Source organism: Fistularia commersonii, chromosome 31 (assembly GCF_037954325.1).
Source record: "Fistularia commersonii isolate RoL2024-O1a breed Wild chromosome 31, RoL_Fcom_v1.0, whole genome shotgun sequence".
NCBI classification, from domain to species: domain Eukaryota; kingdom Metazoa; phylum Chordata; class Actinopteri; order Syngnathiformes; family Fistulariidae; genus Fistularia; species Fistularia commersonii.
In genome coordinates, this window is record NC_141314.1 from 3,813,232 (window position 1) to 3,827,500 (window position 14,269).

Sequence of the window (14,269 nt, forward strand, 5' to 3'; positions counted from 1 at the left end):
GCACTATGAGGAAGGTAGGCTTGTAGTGCTAGGAAGGATAATGCAGGGTTTGCCATGAACCGGTTGCCAGTTGGTCACAGGGCCACATATCAAGACATACGGCACATTTATTCATTCACCCAGTGGACATACAAGTATTCACCCTCTCATTCTCTTGCCTTACAATATTCACTCATTCACAAGACAGAGACATACATGGTTCGCCCTCTCATTTGCATGCCATATAGACAACAATTGCACGACTAAAATGTATTTATGTGTTCTTTGTGGTAGTTGAATCTTTACATTTTGGTTTTGTTGTCGTTGTTTCTCTTCTGTGCGTTCTTCTGTTTCTGTTCTTAATGTTCAGATGTTTTTTGGGGGGAATTTTGGGAATAAGTGGGAATGTTTTTTTTTTATTCCCACTTATCATTTCATCTATTTGTTTGGTCAACTGTGAAACGGTTGACAATCACTTTCGTGATCACGATATCGATTATGATCGAAAACAATCCGGGACTCCTGCAAAAAAAAAAAAAAATAGTCCCGCGTGTATCCTTCCGCCGGGCTCCTTCTCTCCGCAGTCACGAACATCATCGCCTTCTTCCTGCGGGGCTGCAGCTGCCCGCAACCCCCCCTCCCTCCCCCCGCACGCAGTCACGGGTTGTCTTTGCGTCACAGCCCCCCCCCCCTTCACGCACACACGCGCTCCGCCGAACACCACCACCGTATACGGCAGTCCTCTGAGCTGATCTCTCGGGGCTGACGTCACGCCACGGTGACGTCACGCCGCCATGCATTATATATCCGCGCTATTATTGTATCACCAAGCGGAGGGGCGTGTGCGTGTGTGGGCGTGTGACCCTCTTCTGCCTCTCTGACGTCACGTTGCGTTTCATAACACCGCCAAGGCTCACACCGGCGTGCACACGCACATGCACACGCACCCGGGGAACCTAGTTTTACCGCTTCCGGTTTGAACCAGAACCGGTCGGACCGGAAGTCCAACGCCTGGACAGGAAGTCATTGTTTTCAAATGTATAGATGTTTATAAATAAAAGTATAGTTGTATATAAAATAGATGTATGGTTTGGTAAAAGATAGATTGATCTCTTCAAAGAAAGACAGGTGCCGTTTTGAACATCTTTAAAATACTTTTAATACTTTTCTGGTATGCTGTAGTTAAATAGTACTTTACATCTGCATAGCACTGACTTGCAAGCGTAGATACTTATACTCTTTGCATGAACACAGTACTGAGCATTCTACATATTGCAGTTTTAGTCAGGGAAACACCCGGGTGGCGGTAAAATCGTCTGTTTAATGAGCAATAGCTGTTGTTGGCCACAGCCACGCTGCACGAGCCTGCGAATTGTTCCTGCTCCATTCCAGGTAAAAAAAAAAAAACAGAACTCATTGCACCACAAACCACGCCCACATCGTTCCGAGCAACCCCAAAATCACAAAGAAAACAAGCATCAACATAAACCCCGACATTTGTGACTCACCACAATATCTGGGACTGCATATCTATAACAATTTTTAAGCAAATTATTTTCAGCATTTACATGGAAATAAAAAAATAAAATAGAATGAAGTAAAACAAAATAAAAGTAAAACTAGATAAAATAAAATAAGGTGAATTAAATTAAATTAAATCAAATTAAATTAAATCAAATTAAATTAAATTAAATTAAATTAAATTAAATTAAAGGGATGATCTTTTTAATCTGCTTACATTCCAGTCCTTCATTCCTGGACATTCAAATCTCACTTACATGTTAACGTTCTCTCTGTTTCTGACTCTTCATTTCTAATCTTTCTTATGGACCACAACATTTTTGATTGGGTGTGTGGATGGATCTTCCAGATTGTTTTTAAAGTCTCATCGGTCACGTTGGATGAAACAGTAATAACCGTCACCTGGATTAATACGGGGATCATTAGTATCCAATCGCTGCTGTTTGTCGGATCTTTTACATCGGTTTGAACCCTTCTAATCGCAAATGGGTGAAAGGGGAAAAAAACACGGAGAAGCGGCGAGAAGAGGAAGCAGTGCAGGAGGAAGTCAGCTTTAGCTTGCCACCGCTGAGTCAGGTCGGCGACAGGAAGTGAAACTTCAGGGGGCCAGAGATGGATCCGGGCCGCTGGTCCTGGAGCCGCCGTTCTAGCTGAGGATGCAAGTCTTCGACTGGGATGCACTGGCTGCGGAGGAGGAAAAAGAGGAGGAAGAAGGATGTGGAGGAGGAAAGGGAAGAGAGGAAGAAGGAAGCAAAGGAAGGAGTTTGTTATCTGCTATGGTTGTAGTCTGGGGGTCCCTTCAGTGCCCGGTGTCGAGTGTGGAGCCGCCTGGTGGTGGGGCCTGGAACTGCACCGTGGATCCTGTCCTTGACAGTGCGCCTTCACCCACGGACACGCTTTAGGGCTTATAAACGCTCACTCCTTAGGATTTACATAGTCACGATTTGGGTTTATATACGGGTACTCTGGAGGGGTTTATATAAGTCAATCTTTGGGGATTGTATACAGCAGGAGTGTGCAAACTTTTTGGCTCAGGGACCTCATTGACTTTTAAAATTTGACAGACGGGCCGGGTCACCACAAGATGCGATACATATTAAAAAAACAAAACAAAACATTTGTTAATAGTACATATCAAACTTATCTGACATTGTCTGACATTTGCTTTGAAAATAAAACCAGCTTGGTTTTGAAGGCTCTGACGTTTGCTTGCATTTCAAGCACAAACCGATTTTTCCCTTGTAGCTTCACGTCCAGCTCATTCATGTGTGTCAGTATGTCCACAGTAAAGGCTAAATCACAAAGCTAATCTGTGTCATTCAGCTCCGGAAAATACTCAAGTAGCTCCAAAAATGACATAATCTCCTGTTTGAGCTCCAACATTCATTGATCCAATCATTCAATCGTTCACTTCAAGTATGAATTCTGTACCGATCTTTAGCGGGACGGATTAAAAAGACCAATGGGCCAGATGTGGCCTGTGGGCCGTAGTTTGCCCGCCCCTGGTATACAGGCATTCTTTATGGTTTGTATACAGTTACTCTTGAGGGTTTGCATAGTTACCTCTTCTTCTTTCGGCTTTTCCCTTCAGGGGTCGCCACAGCGAATCAACTTTCTCCGTCTAACCCATTCTCTGTATCCTCCTCTCTCACACCGACTACCTTCATATCTTCTCTCACTACGTCCATAAATCTTCTCTTTGGTCTTCCTCGAGACCTCTTGCCTGGCAGCTCCAATTCCAGCATCCGTCTAGTGAATGTGAATGTATATTCACTATCCCTCCTCTGTACATGACCCAACCATCTCAGTCTGGCTTCTCTGACCTTCTCTCCAAACATCTAATGTGTTGTTCCTCTGATGGACTCATTCCAAAGAGAACCTCAAAATCTTCATCTCTGCAACCTCTAGTTCTGCCTCCTGTCTTTTGGCCATCGTAACAGTTTCTAGTCCATACAGCATCTCTGGTCTCACCACTGTCTTGTACACCTTTCCTTTCATTCTAGCTGATAGTCTTCTATCACATAGTACCCCTGACAGTTTATATAGTCACTGTTTGGGCTTATATATGGTCACTCCTAAGAGGTTTGTATATATCACTCTAAGGTTTCTATAGAGTCACCACAGTATAAGTCAACATAAGTCACATAAGTCACTCTTTGTGGTTAATGTACACTCACTCTTTAAGGTTTTGTCTACAGTATAAGTCACCCTGAAGGGTATGTATATGTCATCCTGTAGGGTTTATGTACAGTCACTCTTTAGCTTTAGCTCACTCTTGATTGGTTTATATACTGTAATTTATATACCAAATATTGGACGCACCTGCCGGACCGGTAAAAATTAAGTAAATAAATCTATGTGTACATATATAGGCCGCACTGGTCTATGAGCCGCAAGTATCCACGTTGTAACATGAGATATTTACATAGAAACATTTTTTAAAAACTTCTAATTAAATGCATACCGATAACATCCACAAATGGAACTGGAAATACTTTTTTTTCCCAAAAAGTGGCTGTAACAGGGCTGATGAAAAATTAATAATTTTATTATCTAAATAATAAATAACAAGGAAAAGTCCATCCATTTTCTATCCCCACTTTGTCCTACTCCAGCTGATCACTATCTCGGTCTTCCTCCTGCGCACTAAAACCATTAACGTCATTTTCTTCGGTATCGGAATTCAACGGCCTTTAGAATTTCACGGTCATTTCATCGGTCTGATGCGACGAGGCTAAATGTTTTGGCGGCGTGAAGCTCGTTAGCCCCCAAAAAGTTCATAAATCAGCCGTATCATTGTTTAAGCCACAGTGTTCAAAGCATGTGGAAAAAGTAGCGGCTGAAGTCCGGAAATTATGGAAAGTCATTCTTTGGGGTTTGTATACAGTCCCTGTTAAGGGTTTATATAAGCCACTCTTAAGGGTTTATATAAGTCACTCTCTAGGGTTTGTTTACAATCCCTTTTGAGGGGTTTGTATACATACACTCTTTAGGGGTTATATACCCTATAATTCAGTCTTTAGGGGTTTTATACATAGAAGGGGTTTCATAGTGGGTTTATATACGGGTTTATGTAAGTTGACGGGTTGATATAGGTCACTCTTTGGATTTATATATAGTCACCATTTGTGGTAAATATACAGTCATTCTTCAGGCTTTTGTCTACTGTATAAGTCACCCTTAAGGGTTTATATATGTCATCCTTTAGGGTTTATGTACAATGACTCTTTAGTTTTTGTATGCAGTCACTCTCGGTTGGTCTATATAAGTCACTCTTTAGAATTTCTATACAAACACTCTTGAGGGTTTGTATTAAGTAAATTCTTTAAGGCTTATATAAGTCACTCTTTAGGTTATAGATACAGTAAACAGTCTGTATGGTTTGCAGATCCAGCGAGTGGTTCGGGTTTATCAATGCCGTCGCCTTCTGGGATTCACTTCTAAAGGTTTTTGAGAACCCCCGAAGTCCTCGTCTGCCAATGCCTGGTGAAAATGTGTTGCGTGCTGCTGGCCGACCGATCGCTGCGCCGCCCCTGCAGGAGCAGAGAGGGGTCGCTCTGTGTTGGCGTGCAGGCAAACCTTGTCTGGCGGCAGCAGCCGCCGCCGCCGCCTCCTCCTTTTCTTTCTTGGCGGCCTCGATGGCGGCCACTTTGGCCTCGTGCACCTCCTTCAGAGCGTTCCACTCCTTCCTGTTGTTGAGAAGGCGATCCAGCATGGGGGTGATTTCAACGTGGAAACGGCTGAACTCCTGACAGGGAGGACACAACATCCGGACAACGTCAAGGCAACGCTGCACATGAAATACATTGCGCCTCTGTCGCAACTGGCCAACTGAATGGAACACGGCCAAAACAAAGACGAAAAGCACAGTGTTACAGGTCTATACGCCTCCCAAGAGGTGATTAGCTCTTTAGCTGGCCAGTGGTAACTATTAGCACGCCTTTGTGAAAAGCATCAAGTCGCTCATGTTGTCGCCTTTGACAGAAAACATGGGTACTGTTCATAGCAGATCAGAAACTGGCACTTTCCTGGCCCCCAACTTTGCAGACATCACCGCCCGGCTGAGCCGACGTCCACGCAATGAAAAATCTTTATGAAAAGCCCAGGCAAAAGGGGATTGTGAAATAAAAGCCGGAAAATGGCGTCTGTAATGGAAGCGGTGGGACGTGTTACAGGTTCCCAGATTGGACGGTTATGTCCACCGCTTGTTATCACAGGACATAAACACATCCCAAGGGTCTCTAAAACCTCAGAATCATTAAAATGGAGCCCGAGCCCCCACCCTGTCTTCTCGACAGTGAGGAGGAGGAGCCAGGAGAATTGAAAAGATAAAAAAAAAAGATTAAAAAAAAAGTCTGGTGAGCGCTAGTTATCTATCTTGTGGGAACAATATGTTTATCTTCCTTGTGGGAACAATATATTAGCATTCGACGGAATACATTTTCCTTGAAAGAACAATACATGGGACTTTTAGGTCCAAGATATTTAACTATCTTGAGGTAACAATGTACCTATCTAGAAAGAACAATGTAGTATCCTAAGGGAACCATCTGTATAATATATTCATCTTGTAGGAACAATATTATCCCGTGGGAATACAATTAAAACCTAAAATATCCCCAAAAAACTAGAATATATTTATTAATGGGAATAATACATTTATCTTGTGGGAACAATATATATTTATCTTGAGGGAACAATATCCTTACCTTGTGGGAACAATACACCTCTATTGATCTTGAGGGAACAATGTGCGAACAATATATTTATCTTGTGGGAACAATATGATTAACCTGTCGGAACAATATAATTAACTTGTGGGAACATGCATTTTATCTTGTAGGAGCAATATATTTATCTTGGGGGAACAGTATATTTATCTCATGCATGTATTTATCTAACGTGCTATAATTATCTTGCACAGGGTACAGATTCTTCAAGCAAGACCCTTCACCGACGCCAACAATACATTCATCTTATTCCCACCGGTAACTTGTGCGAACAAGATAATTATGGTACACCCACTCCATTGCTAACTTGTTCCCACAAGATAAACCCGTCAGAGTTTCGCCATCAGACACGAGAGGCCTGACCTTGTAAACGAAAGAGCAGACGAAGTCGATGAAACCGCACTGGAGCTTCGGAAGTTCTTCGGCCTTGTTTCTGTCCATCATGGGCTGGATGGAGGGGGGAGGAGAGAACAGGATCAATCATTTACACTAATACGATCACCCTTTTACCCAAGGACGACCTTTGATCAGGATCTGTTCGGACAGGATGTACCGACAAACTGCCCCCCTTCGTCTTCTGCCCCGGTCAAACACCCACCGGTCATTACGTCGGTAAAAAGGAGGACATCTTTGGTCCCCAGATACCTTATAATTGGCAAGAGTTGAGCAAAACAAACTGAAAAAGTTCAGATTGACTTTTACGAAGTGTCCCCATCAGAGGACATACATTTTGTGAACTCTAGACCGAGTCCGAAGACAAAGACAACTCCTGCGGTTCTGTCGGATTGTACTAGAACAAATTAACCCACGGGGGGGAAACTTGTTTTGAAGTCTGCGCGAGGAAAAAAAACGTCTGTCAGGCCGAACCCCTTTCGCAGCTGACAGGAAGTCCACGCCGGCTGTCACTGCATGCCCGATTGCTCGCAGACATTTGTTTTTTTGGATTTCGGGACGAAAAGGAAAAGCCGCCTCCGTTCGGATCATTTTGCAAACCCCTGCACTAGGCTCAGCGATATTAGATCCGGAACAATAAGTCCGGGGATGGCGGTTATTCTCAAGGACACGGGGGGACTGAAGTGGCAGTGGACGAGGGGGTGGACGGGGGCGGAGGGGTTGAAGTTGCTCGGTGCCGGCGAACATCGCAGGAAACTCAATCTTTCTTTATTTCAGCCAGTTATAATCGTCCTCGGCCCAGAACGCTGCTATTTCAACCGCCCGGATCCCGTCCCCCGCCGACGACTACCGGGACCCTCTCAACAACTCATCTCTCTCTTCCGGTTTGCAGAGCAGAGCTCTGGTAGGGGGAGAGGCAATCACATGAAAGAGCTGAAGAACTAAAGATCGGACTTTTAAGGCTTTGTGTCGGTGAGCTCAGGGTTCCCTCTGGCTGGTGTTCCCTGGGAACCTGTCATGAGGTTTGGACTATTCCCCCAAAAAGCCAATCAATCCCAAATTGGAATACGAGATCCATCCGGGGATCAGTGGCCGGAGGATGGGTTTTGCCAGTTGGAGAACGTCACAGTATGTTGTTATCACTATTTTTCAGAGCAGGTAGTTAGGAATCATGGAACACAAGACTCTTCAGCATAATCTCCTGCCGCAGAGTCTCCGACTTTGAGTCCTTACGATGGGCTGCTGCTCCAGGACCGTCCTCTCCAGGTCTCCCTGCTCCCAGAACTCCGCCGCCACGGACAGCGCAACCTGGAAGACGAGTACGAGGCATTTCAAATGGAAATTCGTCAACGTCCAGATTGAGTAGAACTGTCAACAAATCCAAGGTTTACACAAAATACTTCTAAGAAAACTTGCACCAAGTGATTATCAGAATCAATATATACGCTTAGAGTACTTTCGGCTTCTGCACTTTATGATAATTTGGCTTTCATTAATTCTCCGTGGGGAAATTGGTTCTCTTCAATGAACCCATCATGGATGGGCCATGAGCAGTAGGCTGCCGTCGAGTTAGGGGTTCAGTGTCTTGCTCAACAACATGTCGAGGAGCCGAGAATTGAACCAGGAATGTTCGGTTCCAAAGACAATTGCGCTACTTCCAGCACCGCGCCCCACTGCCCATAAATTATTTAAAGTCATTGGTAAGAAGAACCACAAACCCTGCTACAAGTGATGAAGTTTGCCATTAGAAATACCAGGCCTGCGTGTTTGGACATCTTCTTCTTCTGTTGGCTGCTCCCTGCAGGGGTCGCCACAGCCAATCAACTTCCTCCATCTAACCCTCTCCTCTGCTTCCTCTTCTCTCACACCAACAAACTTCGTGACCTCTTTCCGTCCATAAATCCCCCCTCTGGTCTTCCTCTAGACCTCTTGCCTGGCCGTTCCAACCTCAGCATCCTTTTACCCAGATCTTCCCCATCACTCCTCTGTCCATATCGGAGCCATGTCAGTCTAACTCTTCTCTCCAGAACGTCCAACAGGTGCTGTCCCTCTGATGGACTCATTACTGTCCCTATCCATCCTCCTCACTCCCAAAGAGAACCTCATCATCTTCATCTCTGACGTTTCTAGCTCTACCTCTTCACCATCTCTGAACCAAACAGCATTGCTTGCCTCATCACCGTCTTTTGCACCTGTCCTTCCTAATTCTTGTTGATATTCTTTTCTCCTACTGTTCCAATCTGCTTGTCCATGTTTCTCCATCTCTTCTCCAACCCCTCAATTGCTCCGGACTGTTGATCCTCGGTATGTCCACTTCCTGTAGCTGACATGTTCCCCTTGGGTCCCTCTCCCCCATCAGGCACCTACATTCTGTCACGCTGCGGCTAACCTTCATCCCTCTCCTCTCCAGGAGCATACCTCCACCTCTCAAGATTTTTATCCATCTGCTCAATGCTCTCGGAACGATCACAGTGTCATCTGCAAACATGGCTCATGGAGATCCCAGTCTAACTCAGCCTGTCCATTGCTGTACCAAAAGAAAAGGGTCCCGAAGGTGACCCTTGATGTACTCCCACTTCAACTTTGAACCTCTCAGTAACACCTACGTCACACCTCACCGCTGTTTCACAGCATGCATACATGTCCTGCTCCAGTCTCACCGATTGTTCAGGTGATGCGGAGGAAAGGGTAGGGGTGGATTTGACAAGAGGCCGTAGCCCCCGGCGCTGATTTATGGTAGGATTACCTGGATGTGAGTTTACCGAGCGCAAGGAGGAGGAAAAAAAATGGTTAAAATTGTGGATAAAGCTTTGATGGTGCTCGGCGGAGCGGGGAATCTCACTCAAAGCCAGCATCGCTTCATGTCCCCTTGAGACCAGAGATTTGCGACCCCCACTCCATTTCTTCCCCACCTGTACCGCAGATCTTATTAATACTATCTTCAGCTTTTATTCATGATAAAAACCCTCCTTTCGTATCCGTGTTAATCATTGAGGCTATTTTTTTTTCTGGAATGGCTGGTGCCGAAAAGTCCTGCGCAGGTGGGAGGCAGGAGGGGGTGACAGAGGAAATATGAGCCGCGGAAATGCCAGAGGCCCCACCGCTCAATCACAGCCCGATGGGGGGGTCCGAGGGGGATTCGTCCGAAGAGGAAGAAAGGAGTTTTCCGTTTTAACCGATTTCAGCGAATTTAAAGTTTTGGTTCCCTGGGACAACGGGGGCTCTTTTGGGGATAGTTTCGCAACGCGGGGTGGAAAAGGCTCCCACGAGGAGGAGGCTGAGTCATCGGGTGGATTCACCCGAGCAGGGAGGAGTGGGAGGCGGCGCTGACTCACCGGGCCGAGGTGAGAACGAACCAGGAAAGATGTCTGATTGGCCTCAAACTGAACATTTTTGCTCATTTTTTGTTTTAATTTTAGTTTCTATTATTACTCTCGGACAAAGACATAATCCAAAATAAAGTATATTTAAAAAAAAAGGTATCATTTTGCCAGTATACGCCTTTGTTTCATATATCATGTATTTAATTAAAAATTGAATTACATTTAAAGGTGATTTTAATTAATTTTGAATTAAAGTTTATTGAGTTAAACAATCAAATAAGACGATCAAATATGTAAATTTGTTTCTCAAAAATGAATAATCCAGAATAATGTGTATTAAAAAATGTATGATTTTCCGTACATAGCCCTTTGTTTCATATTTTAAATAATTAATATTAAATGTGCAAATATGTAATGAATTTAAATTTAATTATTTTTTAATCAAAGTTGAATCAAATTTAATTTAAATATTTATCTCCTTTATTCATTTTCTTATATACCATATACGCTTCTACATTAAATATGCAGAACCTAGGCTAAAATATATTTAAAAATGTTTGATATTTCTCCAATATTGCTTTGTTTATAATATATACTTTATTGTATATAAATTGTATTACATTTAAATTTAAATCTGATTCAATTTAATTTGGTTAAATAGTGTTCACTACCTCCTTTTCATCAATTTATTTATATATCATACAAGCACACTTGTTTATTATATCATAATTATTACTGGCCTAATGAACATGATATTATATTACATGCTGCCAATATCCTAATAAAGAGATTATCAACGGGTAAAAGATCTGACAAAAAATATAAAGGATAAAAATAAAATTTGTCATTTGCCTCTCGGGTTTTTCCGAATTAACTTTTTTGGACCTACTGGAATTATATCCTCCCTTTCATGTTTTTTTCTCTATATTTGTAGGCTTCCCTTAGGGATCTGCTGTCAGGTGAGGGTGAAGATGGATGTCCTGACGACGTGTGTGTGTGTGTGTGTGTGGGCGATGGCGCTGACTCACCGGGCCGCAGTGAAAACACACCGGTAACAAACAAGGACAAACCTGGTGCTGAGAGATAATATTGTGACTGACGGAGGCCGGCGGGGGGAAAAGGAGGACACGGCTCTCCGTCTGAATTTGTTGCTGCTCGCCTTTGGTCACGTGACCATAATTTGGCGCCATGCAGCCACGCGGCACTATTACAGGTGTGGAGTCCGAAGCCCTGCGTCCTATCTAAGTAACCGCCACCTGTCAAGCAGCGCAAGGCGACTCCTGCTCGAATTGATATTCCAACCCACCGCGTATGTGTGTGTGTGTGTGTGTATGTGTGTGTTATACATTTTACTCAGTAACAGCGCTGAGGCTTGCCAGGCGGCGATGAGGGGGAAATGAAAAAGCAGCAGGTTGTTTTCTGCCTGGAGCAGCCATGCTCACAGCAAAAAAGGAAGAAAAAAAAAAAAAGCTCATTCCGAGGAGAGCGGGTTTAATCGTGCAGGATGGCTACCTTGCTCTGGACCTCCCAGGGTTTCGCGATGGCGGAGAGATCACACGCCGTCATCATCATGGCCCTGCACAGACAGGAAGGAGCGTGCAGATGGTAACATGGTGAACGACCGGCATCACTTTTAGGGAGTTTTCATTCATTCCTTCATTTGTTCATTCATTAGAGACATGCAAAGATTCACTCAGTCATTCATGTCAAATACATACACACACCAAGCAGGCATGTAAAACCATTCACCCTGTGATTTACCACCATACAGATACAAAACCCTTCACTCATTCATTCACACGTCATGTTGAGACAAACAACTGTTCACCCTCTTGTTAAATTATAAATTATATAAATTATATAAATTATAAATTATAGAAACATGCAAGCATTCACTCATTCATTCACACATTATTTAGACATACAGCCCTTCAATCACTCATTCACGTCCTATATTGTCTACTTATCTGCTGTCTATTTATTCATGTTTTTTTTTTTGGCTTTCTATATTCTGTCTTCTGCCTTTCTATTTACATTAATACTCATTTTTATTTTCACATATTTATTTCCTTTTTTTTGACATTATAACTGCTGTGACAAAGGAATTTCCCCTATGGGGATCAATAAGATTGATCTTATCTTATCTTATCTTATCTTATCTTATCTTATCTTATCTTATCTTATCTTATCTTGTCTATGCGCAAGCATTCACTTCATTCAAAAAACAAAACAAAACGGGAGCAAACGTCTTCTTTTGTCTCTCAAGCGTTTTTAAAAAAACAAAACAAAAGGAAGGATAAAAAAAAAAGGTGAATAAAAAGAAAAAGAAAAAAAAGAGGAGAACAGGTCCCTTCGCTCACGAGCCAATTAAAAATAACAAATGGAAGTTTGATCACATTTTGGTCTGGACACTTCCAGTCAATTCAATTATCAGACATTGGAAAGAAACAACAAAAAAATGTTTATTGCTGAGCTGTGTGTGTGTGCGTGTGTGTGTGTGCACATACATGACGATCTCTTTGCGTGTCGTCTCCAGCATCATGTACTTGGTCCAGTCGTTCCAGCTCTCGTAGGTCTTGGACTGATCCACGATCTTCTGGAACATCGTCCTCTTCCTGTAGCGAATAGAGGGACGAAAGATCGACTGACAACAACAACAATGACAAAAACAACAACAACTCCTCTTTAAGAACCAGGAAGACAAATAATGACATTACATGAGTTTCAGAAAAAACAGTGTGTGCATGTGCATGTACGTGTGTGTCTATGTTTGAGTGTGTGTTCGACAGAGACAGAGTGTGTGTGTGTGTGTGTGTGTATGTGTATTCTTTATGCATGTCAGTGTGAATGTATGTATGTATATTTATGTGCAAGTATTTTTTGCATGAGAATGTGTTTGTGCATGAACGTGTGTGTGTGTGTGTGTGTGTGTGTATGTGTGTGTTTAAGTATGTGTGTTTGCTTATGTGAGAGTGATTGTGTGTGTGTGTGTGTGTGTGTGTGTATCTTTGTGTGCATGCAATTGTATGTGTGCATATCCCGGTGTGTATGTGTGTCTGTGTGTGTGTGCGTGTATGTGTGTGTGTGTATCTTTGTGTGCATGTCAGTGTGAGTGTATATGTATGTATATACTGTATATGTGCAGGTATTTACATCTGTGTGTATGTATTTGTGTGTGTATGTGTGGGTCTGTGTGTGAGTGTGTGTATTTTTGTGTGCATGTCAGCATGAGTATATATGCATGTATATATATACGTGCTGGTATTTGTATCTGTGTGTGTGTGTGTGTGTGTGTGTGTGTGTTTAAACATGTCTGAGCATGTGTGCATGCAACTATGAGTGCATATGTATGTACATATATGTACAGGTATGTGTGTGTGTGTGTTTCTAATTGTGCCTGAGTGCATGTGAGTCTGTGCAGATATGTTTGTGTATCTTTGTGCGCTGCTCAGTGTGAGTGCATATGTACGTACATATACTGTATATACAGGCACGTGTGTGAGAGTGTGTGTGTGTGTGTGTGTGTGCGTGTGCATCCCACTGACTTGAAGTAGAGGGCGAGGTCTGTGGCGATAATGGCGATGTCCATCAGGTGGATGACAATGTCGTGCTGCCGCCGGTTGAGGTTCTGGTAAATGTTCAGTGCCTGAAACACCAGATCACAACCCGTCAGGCTCGGTCAGACACGTGTCGGATTCCTGCACGGTCCCTAAACGCATCGCAGAACCTCTTTACAGAAATAAAAAGTAAAACCCCTGATGATGGATAAGCTGAATTTACTTGTGTTGCTGTGTGTATCCATGGAAGCACTCAGCGACTGTTTCCCCCCCTAAAGGATACTTGTGAAAGGTTACCGGATAAAAATGGCGCTGGTGTGTGTACGTATGCGTGTGTGTGTGTGTGTGTGTGTGTGTGTGTGTGTGTGTATGTGGCCTGGGCAGCACTGTACTTCGTCTCTCAGCAGGGTCTTGCCGAACTCCAGGTGGTGTCTCTCCAAGATGGAGGATCCATGAAGCTTCGCCAGAGGGTTACCAGACCTATGTGCACACACACACACACACACACAGACACACACACAAACACAAACACACACACACCATGCATAGTGAGGCATGTTACACAAGGCTTCATGATGAGCTCATCCATCTGGGGCGGGGGTTCCTGATTTGTGTCATTAAGTTTTTTTTTTCACAGATTTCATATGTTGTTATTTTAAGATCAATTTTGAAGTTTTCATGTTTTATTTTAACTGGTTGAAAAAACGTATTTTATGCGTTAAGCTCATTTTAATCTAAATCATAATAAATAAGATAATTGTGATAA

The 14,269-nt window shown here is 43.2% G+C and overlaps 1 protein-coding gene across 1 annotated transcript in view; it reads right to left on the reverse strand.

The window, feature by feature from the left end:
* Window positions 1-1,113: 1,113 nt before the first annotated feature.
* pde6a (phosphodiesterase 6A, cGMP-specific, rod, alpha) overlaps window positions 1,114-14,269 on the reverse strand; it is a 31,266-nt gene continuing 18,110 nt past the window's right edge. Inside the window, exons 17-24 of the mRNA XM_086178804.1 lie at window positions 13,896-13,983; window positions 13,492-13,592; window positions 12,454-12,561; window positions 11,459-11,522; window positions 7,857-7,931; window positions 6,594-6,677; window positions 5,080-5,248; window positions 1,114-2,184 (exon numbers count right to left, since the gene is read on the reverse strand). Coding sequence (XP_086034930.1) covers window positions 2,147-2,184; window positions 5,080-5,248; window positions 6,594-6,677; window positions 7,857-7,931; window positions 11,459-11,522; window positions 12,454-12,561; window positions 13,492-13,592; window positions 13,896-13,983 — 727 coding nt within the window. The 3' untranslated portion in view covers window positions 1,114-2,146. The remainder of the gene's footprint in view (window positions 2,185-5,079; window positions 5,249-6,593; window positions 6,678-7,856; window positions 7,932-11,458; window positions 11,523-12,453; window positions 12,562-13,491; window positions 13,593-13,895; window positions 13,984-14,269) is intronic.